The sequence below is a fragment of the Eschrichtius robustus genome, chromosome X (assembly GCF_028021215.1).
Source record: "Eschrichtius robustus isolate mEscRob2 chromosome X, mEscRob2.pri, whole genome shotgun sequence".
In the NCBI taxonomy this organism is placed as follows: domain Eukaryota; kingdom Metazoa; phylum Chordata; class Mammalia; order Artiodactyla; family Eschrichtiidae; genus Eschrichtius; species Eschrichtius robustus.
In genome coordinates, this window is record NC_090845.1 from 118,587,722 (window position 1) to 118,605,046 (window position 17,325).

General features: G+C 40.3%; 1 protein-coding gene across 6 annotated transcripts in view; it reads left to right on the forward strand.

Annotated features, from left to right (window-relative positions):
- The window catches only part of LOC137756855 (integrator complex subunit 6-like), a 49,593-nt gene that overhangs the window by 17,845 nt on the left and 14,423 nt on the right, over nt 1-17,325 (forward strand). For 5 of the 6 annotated variants that reach the window (XM_068533392.1, XM_068533394.1, XM_068533393.1 and 2 more), the window contains exons 3-9: nt 4,335-4,484; nt 5,286-5,375; nt 5,593-5,776; nt 6,036-6,164; nt 8,561-8,724; nt 11,208-11,360; nt 15,294-15,426. In XM_068533392.1, the coding sequence (XP_068389493.1) occupies nt 4,335-4,484; nt 5,286-5,375; nt 5,593-5,776; nt 6,036-6,164; nt 8,561-8,724; nt 11,208-11,360; nt 15,294-15,426 (1,003 nt within the window). The remainder of the gene's footprint in view (nt 1-4,334; nt 4,485-5,285; nt 5,376-5,592; nt 5,777-6,035; nt 6,165-8,560; nt 8,725-11,207; nt 11,361-15,293; nt 15,427-17,325) is intronic. The other variant, XM_068533396.1, reaches the window with a different exon arrangement.

The window sequence follows — 17,325 nt, forward strand, 5'->3', positions numbered from 1 at the left end:
TTACTCTGTCTCATTTAGGCCTATGGTCTGTCTGTCACCAAGTCCTATCTTGGTGGTTCAAAATGTTTCTCAGTTAACCCCTTCCTCAGGCCTAGATGCCTATTCTAACCTCCTAGCTTATTTTTCCTGACTACAGCTTCTCCTTCTCCAGTCTATCCTATAATTCACTGCCAGACTGACCTTCCTGAGACACTGTTTGATCCTGTTTCTCCCAGCCTTGGAATCTGTAATGAGTCTATTTTCTGCTGAAGCAAGGCCAAGTTCTGCCTGACCTTCAGTTCCCTCTAGATGATCTCTGTCCAATAGACATATAATGCCAGCCATACACAGCATTTCAAATTTTCTAGTAGCCACAGGTGACACTTTTAGTAATATACTTTATTTACCTAAAAGCATTCAAAACATTATCACTTCAACATGCAATCAATCGAAAAATAAATAATGAGATATCTTCATTCTTCTTTGTTGTTGTTCTAAGTCCTCAACATCCCATGTGTATTTTACATTTATATCGCATCTCAAGTCAGACTAGCCATTTTTCAAGTTCTCAGTGGCTGGGGGGCTACTGGATCAGATAGTGCAACTCCAGACTGTGCCTCTCTGACTATCCACTATCCCCCCAACAAACAAGACATACTCAAGTCTTACTTCCTCCTGGTCTGTTAAAACAAAATAAGGATGGTAATACCATGCCTATTTTATAGGATTGTCTTGGGCAAATGTGAAGTATGAAAATGCTTTGTAAGCTGTAAAGCTCCATAAAAATGTATGGAAGTTATTATCAGGAGTAAAGGTTTTACTGACATGAGAGTAGGATATCTTTGGAGTTACTTGAAAGAAAAGACTGTATTAAGAAGGTCAACGGGCTGTCCTGAATTCATTTATGAAAAAATCAACTGCAAGCAATGAATGAAGAATATAAACATATACTTTCTCCCACTAGAACTAATAATTATCTTTTTGGAAGAATTTTTCACATTAATAAGGTTCTCTAGATATTTAAATTACTCTGTAGGCCTTTTTTCCCCTTCAGCATTATGAGGACTGGATTTAGGGGCATTAATTCTTCTCTTGAAGGAGCTAAACTGCTACCAAGAAGTTTATTGCTTTGGGTTGTAAATGTAGCCCATACACTGTGTAGTGCTGAGATAGGAATAGCATTCAAATTTCAAGTATTGTCTAATTCATTGCAAAGGATTGGAATTGACCTAAAAATTGAATGCCAGTGATTCAGGCGCAGAAACAATTTGTAAAATGTTTTCAATTCATATTAGAAAGGAAATTTTAAAGAGCAAACATTCTGACAGATTGATTAGTGACAATGAGGACACATTATTTTCAACACAGATGAGTTATAGGGTGCTTGCTTAGGTGGTACTCAAACCTTATCCCAACCCTTTACCAGATCAAGTAGTTCACTGATTTTTCTTTAGTCATGCCTTGAACTATCTTGTGGCTCTCAGGAGTTCAACACTTGCTGCAGATATAACTCTGAGTGTACAGTGTAGAAGTTAGATTGCTAAATGAAGCCGTTCTGAAAAAAAAAAAAAAAGTCAACTTTGTAAAGTGGCTTCTGGGTGAAAGACCCCACCATTCACAGGCTTGCCCAAGCAAGAGAACTCAACCTAATGTATGACCCTTTTTCTCCCTCACCCATGCCCCTAATTAGCTACTAAATCCTTCTGACTTTTCTCATAAGCTATTGCAACATTCTCCAAACCAGTTTCCCTGCCTCAAGCTTCAGCTTCCCCTGCACCCCACAATTTATTCTCCAACTCCCAGCAGAACGATCTTGCTAAAATACAGATCTGATCATGCCACGCCCCTAATTAAAAACCTCAAGTCATTCCCAGGGCCAACAGATAAAATCCAGACTACTGAGCACAACGTACACAGCACGTTATAGTCAGAGCCCAGCTTATCAGCTCTGCCTCCTGCTGCGTACTCAGAGTGATGATAATCAAATTACTTGCGGTTCCCCAGGAAGCCCCGTCCTTTTATAAACTCTGTTCTCTTCCTTTGCCCTGCCCCCTCCACTCCTCACATCAGTGTGGGGATCCCATGATCTTCTCCTCATGCCATTAGACTTCTTCAAATGCCCCGTCTTCTGTGACAAGCCTTCCCTAACTCCCTGGTCATTTGTTCTTTCCGCCTCCATAACTGCATTCCTTATTCCTTTGCGGCAGGAACTCCTCAAGGGCTAATTCCTCTTGATATCTCCAGCATGTAGCATTCTGCCCAGCATAGCATAGTTGGTCCATAAAAATTTGTTGGATAAATAAAGGAAAGAATTGATGCTATCCCTCTCCCTCACCTGCAGCTGTAGACCTTCTCTTCTACCCCAAATAAGAAAGCTAAGTTTTGAATTCAGTGTGATTTATAATCACCTGCTGATATTTCTAGGTATTTGATGAGGACAATTCAAATCATAATCCTTCCTTTTAACAAAAGTTTAGTTTGTCTAGTTCAGTAAGATTTTCCTTGGGCCACAAGGAATTATTCCCATCCTCTACTTTTCCCAGCTACTATAAGTCATATATACAATGTGGCCAAAGGAATAATACATGGAAAGTTTCTACCTTTAGATCCTTTGACTTACAGGATATGTTAGGAAACACACACACACACAAAGAGGAAACTCACATTTTTAAAAAATTAATTAATTTTATTTTTGGCTGCGTTGGGTCTTCGTTGCTGCACGCGGGCTTTCTCTAGTTGCGGTGAGCCGGGGCTACTCTTCGTTGCGGTGCGCGGGCTTCTCATTGCGGTGGCTTCTCTTGTTGTGGAGCACGGGCTATAGGCGCGCAGGCTCAGTAGTTGTGGTTCGCGGGCTTAGTTGCTCCACAGCACGTGGGATCTTCCCAGACCAGGGCTCGAACCCGTGTCCCCTGCTTTGGCAGGCGGATTCTTAACCACTGCGCCACCAGGGAAGTCCCTAAAAGCACATTTTTAATTTCGCAGAATCCAGACTATTGGACTGGAAAGGATCTTAACCAGGATCACCTTCACCTTGTATGGTTATGGACGTTGCATACTGTTCAAGCCTAGGGGGCGCCATTCTCATGGGTCACAATGTGAATGGCTCTCCAGGGTTGTAACATGCACAGCCTTACACAGTATCCCTGTTTATCTAATCCTCTTCATTTTCAGATAATGAAACTTAGGTCCTAAGAGATGACAGGTTTGCTCAAGGTCATGCATATACTTCATAGTAGGGTACAGGCAATGGGCCCCTTTTCTGCCTTTCAGTCACTCTGACCCAGATTGCTTTAGGAGGCTATGAAACTAGAAAAGATAGCGTTTGCTCTAGTTGTGTGGATAATGGTCTTTAGCTGAACATGAAACTTCAGTCATTTCGTTTAGCTCTGCATTATTTGCGCTAGCTTTCCACCTCTAGCTCTACTGGTCTGGTTGGCATGACTTGAACCTTCAACATATTACACTACTGCCCGCAGGGCTACCGAGACTCAGGTGGCCGTTCGTCCCACAAAGTTGCCAGGCTGTGCTGTCTACTGTCTCCTTTGCTGGCCTATTCCTCTGTGACCTACTGTTAGCTGCCATCTTCTTTTGGCTTCTCTTCTTGGCGTTTTGTGCTGCTTTGTCTTTATAACCACATTGCTGACCAGTCAACGTGGTCCTTTCCTTCCGTTCTACAAATGATTCAATCAGAGCATGTTGGCTGTTGACCTTGGGTCTTTGGTTCTTTGCTGCTGGGGGTGCCTAGGCGATGCTGCTTCTTTGTCAAAACTTTTTGTTTCTTTTCTTTCTCCCCTATTCCAGATTTGCGCCTTTCTGAATGCTTAAAGATGCCAGAAGGATTGTCTCCACGTAGTTGTGGCTCCATTCCTATAATTCCACCTATACTCTTGTTTAAAGTGAAAATATTGTTTGGGAGAAAAAAATCTTGGTTAGAAAAGTTCACGTAAATCAGACACTCAATAGCTAATTGTCTCTATCAAGGACGATGCATTTAAAAAATTACTCCTTCCTCTGCCCCGTACTCTGTGCTCATCCTCAGTGCCAAACTAAGGTAAATACTGAGGTGTTTTGGTAGGTTTGATTGAGCCTGAATAGCAAACTAGACTTCTTGAGCCAAAGCCCTCCAGCCATAATGGACTGAATGCATCTTTGCTCTTGATCATTAAGGCTGGCAGATCTTTCTGAACCTAATGGCCTGCTTTTGTTCCACTTCATCAGTCGAGATATAGAATAGAATTAGATTAAGGAATTATTAATTTGTTAGAGGTTTGATACTGGCTATTTGGTGGTTGTTTGCACTTTATATATCGTTCATTGTATAACTGAGAATTTCTTTGTAAATGTTTGGTTTTCAGGCTGGTTGGAAGGAAAATCACGCAACATTCATGAGTGAACTAAAAAATCTTCAGGCTTCTGGACTGACTACTCTTGGTCAGGCTCTAAGATCCTCATTTGATTTGTTAAATCTCAATAGATTAATATCTGGAATAGACAATTATGGACAGGTAAAAAAATTTTTGAGTGAGTATAGCTAATTTATTTTGGTGACTTGGGGTAAGAATTTAAAATTGGGCATGGCTACCAAGTTTTCTGCTCCTTTTTATAACGTCCAAAAGGAGGTCCATGTATCTTTTAAATACATACTTTAACGAAAATCCTTTTGGGGGAGTCTTGTATGTGGCTTGACCATAAAATAGTTAAAATTGCCTACGCATCAGATCATCAGCTATCATGGGATGAATAAATTGCTGAGAAATATTGGAACAAGACAATTGAAGAGAAACTTTCAGAGTCCTTAAGTCCCTCGTCCCTCTCAATTCAACGAAAAAGCTCTAGTATAAGAGGAAGGCAGAATAGCGTTTGCTGATGCTATCATTACACTTTCCTACTGTAAAAACTCTGGTCACAATAACCAGTCCCTGGCCAGGTTGCAGAGCATAAGTCACTGACGTCCCCCTCACTGTGCCAGGATTCTGAGTGATACACGGGTGTGGGGGATGCTGCCATTATAATCCCTTTAATATCTTTCTTTTATGATTACTTGGAAAGCAGAGGGAGAGGGGGATTTGGATGTTATAGTTTGGCGTGGTTCCTGAATCATAAGAATTTCTCAGTTTATTCTGAATGTTACCTCTGCAGGGATTGTTATTTTGATTCCCACCCACTTCAGTCCCTAATCTTTTCCTTCTTATTGATCCAGGCAAATTTGATCACACACTTGAAAGATCACAGGCGAGGCAAATGTAGAAGTTGAAATACAATGTTATTACTTTACACAGCTCTAATACTTCTTAAATGTATTTTAGGGGAGAAATCCATTTTTTTTAGAACCATCTATTTTAATTACCATCACAGATGGAAACAAGTTAACAAGTACTGCTGGTGTTCAAGAAGAGGTGAGATTTCATTTTTTCAAATTTTGTTTAAATGGCAGAGAACATGCAGCTCTTTCAGTTAAGAATAAGTTTGATCAAACGTTCCATCTTGGTAATCCTTGAAAGATTGCCTCATTTTATTGACGACATCAAAGAAAGGTGAACTCTATAGCTCTTGAACTGTCTTCATTTTTGTATGGGTTGTTATGATGAAACTTTTCCAATTTTGCCTTATCAGCTTCATCTGCCTTTGAATTCTCCTCTGCCTGGAAGTGAACTAACCAAAGAACCTTTTCGTTGGGATCAAAGGTTATTTGCCCTGGTGTTGCGTTTGCCTGGATTGGCTTCTACTGAACCAGAGCAGCTAGGGAGTGTACCAACTGATGAATCTGCCATCACACAGATGTGTGAGGTCACAGGAGGTATTGGCAATACTTACTATTTCTAAAGGAAAAATTCAGGGCAGCAGAGCACCGTTTTTCTTAAATGCCACATCCAGTCTTTACTTCTTTTCCTTCCGAATCTTTCAACTCTGCTGCTTAAGCTCATCATCAGTGTGATGTTTGCTGCCAGTGTAGTTTTGATGATTTCAAGTTGTATTTTAGGATTTCAGATGCTTGTATTGTTAAGTAGTGTTTTATTTGATAAAACTTGTACTATTTGTTTTTCCTTCTGGTATAGGTCGCTCCTACTGTGTTAGAACACAGAGAATGTTGAATCAATGTTTAGAATCTTTAGTTCAAAAAGTTCAGAGTGGTGTAGTTATTAACTTTGAAAAAACGGGACCAGATCCACTTCCTATTGGAGAAGGTACAGTAGATAACCCTTTTTTTTTTTTAACCTTAAAGTGTTATAGAGGAGAGTGATCTGAAGTTGAGAAAACATTGAACTAATCGCAATAGACGCAGTCTTCACTAGCCACACACAATCAAGTGGTTACAATCATCCATCCAAACAACTACCATTCATTCATTGCCTGTGGATACATTTCAGGTAGCCAAATTCTAGCTTTAATTCAACGTCAAATCTTCCTCAGAAAATTCTCCCTTTTCCCTACCCATTTCATATTCCTGGTCCCAGTCTTGGGATGGCACTGAATTCTTCACTTCTCTATTCATGAAATATCTGGAGATTGACTACAGAGTGCCATTTAACCAGCCATCTGCTTTTGGTCTTGTGAGTGCCAAACGTGCCAAGCTATCTTGATGAAATCTGTGTGTTTAGCCAGGAACTGCTAATATTCTATAAGATCCTACACCAGTATTTTCCTGGCCACTTTTTAACTGCAGAACCTTTTCTCTTCAAATGAGATTTTATAGAAACTTCAACATCTCAAAATATGAAAGCAGAGCTACTTTTGTATTGGGAAAGGGAGTCATACCCCATTGCACGGCTTCCTCAGAGCTCTGTTCTAGGGCATCGCTTCTCCTCATTCCTACACACACATACCTACATATGTGTACCTAGACTCCATCATCACCACAGTGCTTGTCTGATCTGATCCATACATTTTAATCGCTGTGCCCACAATTAGTGGTAGCTGCCTGGAGAAGCAAAGGGAGTAAGTGCAAAGGGGCAGAAAGACACACATTTCTTGCTGAAGCAGTGGATCCTGTGGTTCCTGGCCTTTTTGCTATTTAGTCCCCAGAACCCTTTGAGAAGCTGTTAGAAAAAATAGAGAGCCCTCTCCCCAGGAAAATGGACATGGTCAACACATACACACATAATTTTGCATTTCATTTCAGGGGTTCTTGGACTCCAATTTAAAAACACCTGCTGTAGGGACTCCCCTGGCAGTCCAGTGGTTAAGACTCCGGGCTTTCACTGCCGAGGGCTCAGGTTCTATCCCTGGTCAGGGAACTAAGATCCCACATGCCGTGTGGCCAAAAAAAAAAAAAAAAAAAAACACACAAAAAACCAAAACCAAAAACAACAACAACAACAAAAACCACCTGCTGTAGAAGACTGAGGCTTCACAGCCCATTTTAAACTAATTAAATTAGTTGTAAAGGAAGGACATGTTATATTGGTAACGATTGACCACTCAGGTCTATAATTTTGTGTTCCTTACCTTCATGTGAACAGGGAACTTTCCTACTGAAAACCAGTTTGATGGTGCCACGTAAATAGCTCAGACATTCTTTCTAGCTCCATTTCCCCTTTGTCCAGAGTTCTTAACCTTTGAGATTCTGGTGAAAGCTAAGAGCTTTCTCCTCAGAAAAATGCACATCCCCAGAGTTGTGAGCTCAACGTTAGGGGGGGTGTCTTGGTCCCCTGAAGCATTACATGTATTCTCTAGAGCTCCATGGGCCGCAGTAAATCCCCTGCTCTAAAGTAATTACTTGTTTAAAGTAGTGCTTAAGTAAATCAAATGATATTGAAGAAAAAAATGAGACTCAAATCACTAACGCATATCTTTTACAAATATAATTTAGACTAATGAATCATCCCCTTAAAGGTTATGTAACTCTGCCTTGTCCTGTTTTCCGGGGGCAAATGAAATATGCTAGTTCAAATAATTAAAATGCATTCAGGATATATTATTCAGCATTATACGATGCCCAGTTTCCATGGGATTTTAATGGTGGGATGGGCAAACTATAATGAATTAGTCCACATAAACTTGATGCATTTGCTTTGTGTTCCCTCCCCAACTATATACATAGATTGTGTTGTCAGCATTCCTTCTACCTTTTGGTGAATTTGCCTTTGTGGTCATTGGGTCTAACTGTTTAGTAAAGAATACTTTTTTTCATCTAGTTGGAAATAGAAAATCTAAATAGAATTTATGACCTATTTGTCAGATTCAAAAATGTAAAACTATACCAGGAAATGGACAATTTCATTTGCCTAATTTGGAAAAATAACTGTTGTGGTTTATTTAGTGTGTTTAATTTATGTGTCCAAATCTCAGAAAATTTAAAACTAACTTTGTAACAGTCTTCCATATAACTACATATTTTGGTTGTAATTAAGGAATTGGGGGGGGCAGGATGTTGGATTAGAGGGGGTGGATTAGATGATGAAAAGAGTTGCTAGAGACAACATTCAGAAATCCTAGTAGAGTCACTTTTTACTTCCATCTTTCATGAATCACTGATTTGGTTTTGTTTTGTACTTTGCTTTTAACTGAAAAATCTGTACAAGAAGATCAGAGGCTGTGAAAGGAAATTCATGCCTTAGTCTGTCTTTTGTTTAACTTTTAGATGGACTTATGGATTCATCCAGGCCAAGCAATTCATTTGCTGCTCAACCATGGCATAGCTGTCATAAGCTCATTTATGTGCGACCTAACTCTAAGACTGGTGTTCCTGTTGGACATTGGCCAATTCCAGAATCTTTTTGGCCAGATCAGAATTTACCTTCACTAGTAAGTGTCATAAAACAATAAGGTAAACATCATTCTGGATTTTCCATTAGTTGATTGCAGAGAACCTTTTAAAATAGCTTGGAAGCTTTTAAGTTGTGCCTTCTATTTCTTACTGAAAAGTCTAGCTTGTACCTAAGAGCAAGAGAGGACCCCCTTTCTGTTCTGGCATTCTTTCTTTCAGTTGCCTTTGCCACTTGACCCGCCCTCTTCAGATGTTAAAATATTGTTATTTTTGATGCTGTTGCAATCTGTGACTTGGTTGTTATTTCAGAGCCAGAGCCGCTGACTTGATTTACATGGTAAAAACAATCTCTAAAAAGGGCAGGCATTGATTTTCATGTACATCCCCTGGAAATTAGAACTTAGTTTGCACCTTGTATAGGTTCTAGAAACATATTCAAAGCAGAGGTCATTCTGCTTCCTCCGAGGGAGCCATTAGACGTGTAGTGGGACTTTGTGGGCCTACTTTTCAGGTTTTTGTAATCAGTGGACTTGAGTTCCTTGGCAATGCACCTTTCAACAATGGGCAATTAAGCAATATTTTTAAAATAATCTCTAAGCAAGGGTTTATCTTTTTGTTCACTGTATTTGGTGGAAGAAGGTTTGATATTGTAGTTGCTCCTAGCACCAGATGAATTGGCTTGGGAGGGGGGAAGGCGCGGTGTCTAGTAATAAGGGAAACCATATGAAACCCACTCTCCCTTTCATCTTCCTCCCTCCCCGCAGCCAATATAAAAAGGCCAGAGTAATCCTTGAGGGAGGGAGGGGGCACAAAAAGGTCACTGCTCTTCCAGCACCTTCTTGGTTCAGCTAATCTATAGTCTATCTAGGTTTTAGACATTTCTGACATGAACTGCATTTTCTCCTGGATTGCTATTTTGAGGCTCCTGCATTTTTTTCAGAGGTGGCCACGAAAGGCCCGAATGTACGACTGAAGAGCCATCTTCAGCCCCTGCCATGGGTGAGGCTCTGTCTCCTAATCCCATCCCTTGGGGCACCAAGGTGGCGCGCTTGTCAAACCTCAGGGCCCAGTTACTCTCAGCCCCTTCAAACCCCAGACTGAATGTTTTCGTTACAAATTTGCTTCATTATTGCTGGTGACAGGGTTTCACTCATGTCTTTTTTTTTTTTTTAATGAAGTTCTATTTTTTTAAATTAATTAATTTTATTTTTGGCTGCGTTGGGTCTTTGTTGCTGCGTGTGGGCTTTCTCTAGTTGCAGCGAGCGGGGGCTACTCTTCATTGCGGTGCGTGGCCTTCTCACTGCGGTGGCTTCTCTTGTTGTGGAGCACAGGCTCTAGGCACGAGGGCTTCAGTAGTTGTGGCACACGGGCTCAGTAGTTGTGGCTCACCGGCTCTAGAACGCAGGCTCAGTAGCTGTGGCTCACGGGCTTAGTTACTCCGCGGCATGTGGGATCTTCCCGGACCAGGGCTCGAACCTGTGTCGCATCCACTGGCAGGCGGATTCTTAACCACTGCGCCACCAGGGAAGTCCCCACTCATGTCTTTTTATAGATTTCAATCTAATAAGCCAGAAATATTTTGCAACTTTGATTAAAATAAAAAATTTTTTAAAAACCGGAATAGAAGGAATTTCAGGAAACTCACACATAGCTCGTAGCTTCAGATTTAAAAGCACATTGGAAGGCTATTTTTCTCAGCTTCCAAAACATCTTGTAGGCTTGTAAATCATAAAGCCAAATGGGCATGTTTTTCCCTTTTATGAAGGAAACAGGTGTTTTGTCGTATTCACATCAGCCTTACAGATCTCTCAGCCAGAGTAGGTAGAGCCACGTCTCACTCTTGACCCTGGAACTTGTCCAATCTCTTTTTCTCTCCATTTGCCCTTGCTGCCACCATTTCTCTCTCTGGTGCTCTCCATCCCCACAAGCTAAAGCCATTAATAAAACGGCTGCTCCATCAATCTGCTCTGGTACCCCAGGTACACGGGCCTTTCAGCCCGGCCAAAAGCATCCCCAGCTCTAGCTGTTCAAGGAAGTGTGTGGGTGTGAGAAATGCTGTAAAAACTCAGCTGCGAAGAAAATTTCAACCAGGCTCTGGAGTTGTGATGGGCTCCTTTTCAGTCTCTATCTTGCCGTTTACATGCCTTTACAGTCATTCACCTTGCTTGTTAGTAGCTCCAGCTCTGTCATTACCTCATTAGAAAGCTTCATGGATTTCTTCTTCCCTAGCAGTGTCTGGCCTGTCTGAAACCTCATGGTACAGAGGAGTGAAGGGCAGGTAGTCCTTGGAGGTTGCAAAGTGGATCTGAATTTCAGAGTTCTTAATATTCAAAGCAGTTTTATTTTTTACTTCCCTGAAACCGTAGTTATGAGTGTTATAATTTACCTTTCTCAATTCATCTTTCTCAAAACAGTAGTCTGGATCTCAGCGATGGTTTAACAAAACATCAAAGGGTTGCAGAATTGTCAGAAATGTAAGCCCTCTTGATAACGGATTATATTTTCCCCTCTTGTTTTTTAGCCTCCACGAACATCTCATCCTGTTGTGAGGTTCTCCTGTGTAGATTGTGAGCCAATGGTAATAGACAAACTTCCCTTTGACAAATACGAACTTGAACCTTCACCCTTAACTCAGTACATCCTGGAACGAAAGTCTCCCCATACCTGCTGGCAGGTACTTATCCTTTGTTGTCAGCCAAATGTCTGGAACCACTCTGAGATCTGGGAATTGTTTTAAGAAGTTTCAAAGGTTAATCTGGGAATAGTCGAGCTGAGTCTGTTGATAATGTTTCTCACAAATGCTATCAAATAAGCAACAAGTCCAAGCAAATAATTTCAGACTGATATGAATCACTAGCCTACCGTACACTGCCATTTAAGGAAGTATGATCTGATGCAGCCTATGTATTTGAGGATTTAGAGGACTCCCCTAAAGCCTATCCAGGGACCCCAGGTTAAGAATCCCTAACCTAGGGACTTCCCTGGTGGTCCAGTGGTAAAGAATCCGCCTTCCAATGCAGGGGACGCGGGTTCAATCCCTGACTGGGGAACTAAGATCCCACATGCCGTGGGGCAGCTAAGCCCGTGAGCCACAACTACTGAGCTCGTGTGCCTCAATGAGAGAGCCCGCGTGCCGCAAACTACAGAACCCATGTGCCCTGGAGCCTGTATGCCACAACTAGAGAGAGACCCGTGCACCGTAACAAAAAGATCCCGCATGCCTCAACAAAGATCTCGTGTGCCGCAACTAAGACCCGACACAGCCAAAAAACATAAGGAAAGTAAATAAATTTAAAAAAAAAGAATCCCTAACCTAAAGGATGTAATTCTATTCACCTATGGATTCTTCAGCTGAAGCAATGTTCTCAGTCCTTATTGTGAACTTGACAGATTGGAACTACAATATTTTTTTAATTAAAAAAATATTTTAAAATTTAATTTTTAAAATTGGGATGCAGGATCTTTGTTTCCTGACCAGGGATCGAACCCGTGCCCCCTGCAGTGGAAGTGCGGAGCCCTAGCCACTGGACCGCCAGGGAATTCCCAGTACAAGATATTTTTTTTTTTAAACTGGAGTTCCTTTATTTATTCTTTTTTTTTTTTAGCAGATATTCATTTTTAATTATTATGTATTTATTTATTTATTTTTGGCTGTGTTGGGTCTTCGTTTCTGCGCGAGGGTTTCCTCTAGTTGCGGCAAGCGGGGGCCACTCTTCATCCCGGTGCGCGGGCCTCTCACTATCGCGGCCTCTCTTGTTGCGGAGCACGGGCTCCAGACGCGCAGGCTCAGTAGTTGTGGCTCACGGGCCCAGTTGCTCCGCGGCATGTGGGATCCTCCCAGACCAGGGCTCGAACCCGTGTCCCCTGCATCGGCAGGCAGATTCTCAACCACTGCGCCACCAGGGAAGCCCACAAGATATTTCTGACCAAAAAATAAATAAATAAATAAGCCTGAAACTACTTTATTTGTGTAATGTAATCAAACCCTTCTTCCTGTAGTACAAACCACATTGGTGAGTGTAGTGTGGGTTTTCCTTGGATGAGGCAAATGTACAGGCAAATGCACATACACTGGCTCTTCCGAGGGTTATACTTCAGCCAGAAGGGCTTGCTGATTTGTTAATAGACTCACCTTTGGATTTTAATTTGTGAAAATCCGGACGTGGCAGTCACAGCCTTTTTATTTGAATATAATAAGGAAGCCCTACACTGTAAGGATGTTTGTTCTATTTCTAAACTACAGCACCGTATAGCAATCAGTAATTGTTAGGTTCTACTTACGCAAGGAACACTTTCAGACTGCCATCTGTTTCATCCTAAAATGTGAAATCATTGCTACTAGTTGCCTTTAAGCTACTTGAATTCTCCAAAGATGCTAAAACTGGGTAGAAAAAAAAGGAACAGGCATAAAACAAGGATGTAAAAGTGCAAGAAACAGAATGATCTCATAAATATAATACTGAGCGAAAGAAGCCAGACGTAAAAGATCACATATCATATGATTCGACTTTATATAGTTCAAAAAGAGGTAAGACTGCCTGACTCTGTTAAAAGTCGGGACAGTGATTTCTCTTGGGGGTACAGAGTAGTGACCAGAAAAAGACACGAGGGGGTTTCCGGTTAGGTTCTATTTCTTGATCTGGGTGCTGATGACACACGTGCATTCGCTTTTGAACATTCATTGAACTGTATACTTATAATTCATGCACTTTTTTGAACGTATGTTTATATTTCAATAAAATACACCAAAAATGTGCTAGAAATGTAGAGATAGGGATGATAGAATGCTAAGTTAAAATCAAGACAGAGGCTTGAATTTATGAATTGAAAAACATTTTGGAATAAAAGCAAATAAAATTATAAATTATACTTCTTCCCTAAATGAAACCCTCTTTTCTATATGGCACCTTCCTTGTAAATCTTCTCCAAAGGAACTTAAGAAATCCTTAAGATCCCTGCAGCACCCCTCGAATATGCCATATGTCTTTCTCTCGCATCTTACGTTACTTTGGTTTAGAGTAGTTTAATGCGATGAATTAGTGGGAGTGAAAAAGAATAAGATGAGCCAGGAGCTGGGAAATTTGGCAAAATCATAATGGAGACTGGATTCTAACCCTAGCTCTGCCACCAGCTATGTGGTCTTGGATCAGACACTTTCTCTAGACTAGATGGTCTCTAATGATCCCTTTGAACCCCCAAATTCTATGAATCTGCAGGTGATAAGAAATTTGGAAAAACTCAGTGGGCTTATGGGAAGGAAGGAAGGTATGAAGGTGGGAAGGGAGGGAGTAAAGACAGAAAGGGAGTGAGAAAGGAACAAAAAACAGTGCTTTTCCTTTCAGGGGAATTACAGGTCTGATCCTTGCTGGCCGTAACTTTTTTATCCTTTATGATGATTTTCCCCCTTTTCTATTATACACACTTAGGAAACTGGAGGAAATCCAACATGTTTTATTACAATTAGCTGTTTCTATTAAGGTTCAGATTAAGACATGAAATCTAGTAGGTGAGTCATGTTTCAGCACAACCCATTTTTTTGTGGAGGCATCCATTACATAGGAAGGGTTTATTCTTAGCTACAGCTAAGTATAGCAAGAATTTAGTGAGCTGGTAGGTGATATGGCTGGTACCAAGAATTAGCAAAGTAAGTGGGTTCTGTTCACCATCAGGGTTTGACTTTTGTCTTAAATAATCCTGCTGAAGGGCTTTAGAAAAGGTAAAGGTCTAGGTCCCTAAAAGTACATACTGATGCCCTGATTTGGGCCAAAGAGTGACCATGGAACACAGAGAAAACACGATAGCCAGCGGACTCCAGAGTAGCATATCAGGTGTATGGGACCTGACAATATAATGTATATCACATCAGGAATATCAATAAGGAATAAGATGCTAGTCATATGGAATAAAGATTAATGTTTTCACTTTTATTGAATGTTTGCTCCACCAGGATCATTTACAAGAGAAAGTGCCTTCCAGATTGAACCAAAGCATCTCCTTGCTCAATATAATTGCATCAAAATAATTATCACCAGTGCCTGGCTTGTAACAGACTGCTCAATAAATATTTATTGGATGAAAAATGAATAAATGGGTAGGGGAGTGGGGCATAAAAGGGAAGTAGAGCAAAACTTAATAGTAGTACACATGAGGAGTGTTAGCATAATCCTTTAAATGGGCTTTGTTTTTGTAAGTGCATGCTTTAGGCATAGGGGCTTGTTCCATTTTCCTAAGAGTCTCCACTCTGGTCACCACTTGTTCTTTTGAGAAGTCAATTTGTTTTCATGGCTGGTATCACTTAGTGGTATTTCAGCCTTATTTTCCATCGTGCTAACCAAGTAAATATTTGGGTATTTTTGATGCAGCCTGTGGTCTCTGAATCGTTATTGCATAGTACGGTTTCATTTCTTAACGCAATTTGCAGAAGAATTGCAATCTGAACATTCTTCTTTAGTACGATATGTTTTGACATAAATATAGTGAAAGCACTATTCCCATTTTTAAATTACAATTAAATTGTGCCAGAGATGTCAGTATGGAATGTTGCTGTGTTTAGTTTTACATAAAATCCTTATTGTCGTAACGGTACATTACTTCACCATCTTCTCAGGTATTTGTTACTAGCAGTGGAAAATACAATGAACTTGGATATCCGTTTGGTTATTTAAAAGCCAGTACGACTTTAACTTGTGTAAACCTCTTTGTGATGCCGTACAACTACCCAGTTTTACTCCCTCTTTTAGGTAAGTCAAGTATGTGCCACTTAGTCATCTTTGAAATACAACAAAAAAGAAAAATCGACGATGAACTAAGCATTTTAAACGTAGTCAAAGAGTAATGGATATCAGGATATATAAAAGTCTAAAAACTGATTTGGAAGGATAGAATTTGCATCCTGTTTTCTGTTCTGTTCATTTTCCTTTCGTTGTTTTTACATCAAACAGAAGAGACTCTTCACCTCGGGGGGCGTGATTCTTATGCTGCTCTCTGGGTTGCAAGCTCCAATGCTGTCACCCCTCTTCTCTCCAGTTTTAAGTGCACTTGGCTTTTGGTAAACTAGTTTGGGCCCCCCAAAGTTGATTGGGGTTAACACTTCAAGTATCTGATGGTTTTCTTCAGAAAATAGGGCTTCCGTGGGGCTGTTGGCCTGCACTAAGTTCCTCCACAAAAGAATATTGAATGCTCTTGAGGCATGTGTTTTAGGCAGAGTAGCAAGTTAAGGAAATAGATACAAGAGTGAATTCTGCAATAACTGCAGTTGTAGAAGCTGTGGCTTCCATGGCAAGATTCTAAAAGGAACAACTCCAGAAGCTGTTACTCAGACATCACTGAAAATGTGTGTGATTTCTTTTTCTCATTTAAAGAGCCACATCTGTTTAGAGTAATACAGTACCACACGGTATCCTTCTCTTTGTAAAGTTGTGAACATTTTTAGTTGCTGAGGTTTCTTAATTTTTGCAAAAAGGATCAAACCTTTACTAAGTTTTAATATAGTCATTGAAAGCATAAGATTTTTATTGCTATCAATATTATATGTATTAAATGTCCTGAAAAAGCAATTCTTTTGAATGTTGCAAGTTAAGAAGGTTAACATAAGAATCATGTTAGTAGGGTGGTAGGTAACCAGATTATCACAGTTGGCAAGATTATCTCTCAATCAGGAAATTAGGAAATTTTTTTTTTCTATTGAGGATCAGTAACTACAGAAATTAAGGCATTTGTAGCAACTTGTCTTTTTTTTTCTTTTCTTAAGTATGCCACATTCAGTCACCTTTTTTTAAAAAAAATTAAGAACTGGGGACTTGTGTAAAAAATAAAGTTCATCTCCATATTAAGGCCAGTTATTATCAGGAGGAGGGAAAGAGAATAACCGAAAGAGGATAATCTGATGTTTATTTATCACAATATATCCACTGCTTCACAGTTTACGCTATTTATAAATTTTATGTAGTGTTTTCACGTACATAATCTAGTTCCTCAGAACAGTCCTGTGGGAAAAGGCAGTTATCATTAAACTCATTTTATGGATGAAATGGAGGCACAAAAAGGTGAAGTGATTTCTCAAAGCTCACTGAGCTAAGTACATAGTGTGTGTCTGAGCTTGAACTCAAACCCCTGCCTTTTTGAAGCAGGAAATGGGGAGAAAGGAACCGGAAGAGAAAATATCTGTAGTTTTTGAGGCGTTGGCAGTGTCATTTTACTCTCGTTCCACACTCTCATCTCATCTTTCAAATGTGGATGAGCTGATTGTTGATGACATTTTTACTGTACCATCCTGGAGACTGCATGTGAATGGAAATCTAATACCATGGAAATCATTTTCTGAGCTGCAAAGATAGTGACTAAAGCCGTGTCGCCCTAACTGCTCTCTACCCTTGATCTAGTCTGTGGAAGATTTTCTTTTTTCCTCTCGCCCCCATTAAAAAATAAATCCGACAAGAAGTAATTAGACTAAATTGGCTCCTGGGTGGAATCATTGCAATTGGCATTGTTAGAAATATTAAGACTATTATTGACTCTCATTGTCTAATCTATTTATATCTAAATGTCTCTTCAGTCTTGTAGTATTTACATTTGTCAGTTAGTTTCCAAAATCTGCCTAATTCCCCACAGACTTCACACAAAGACATGGTATAACAGGA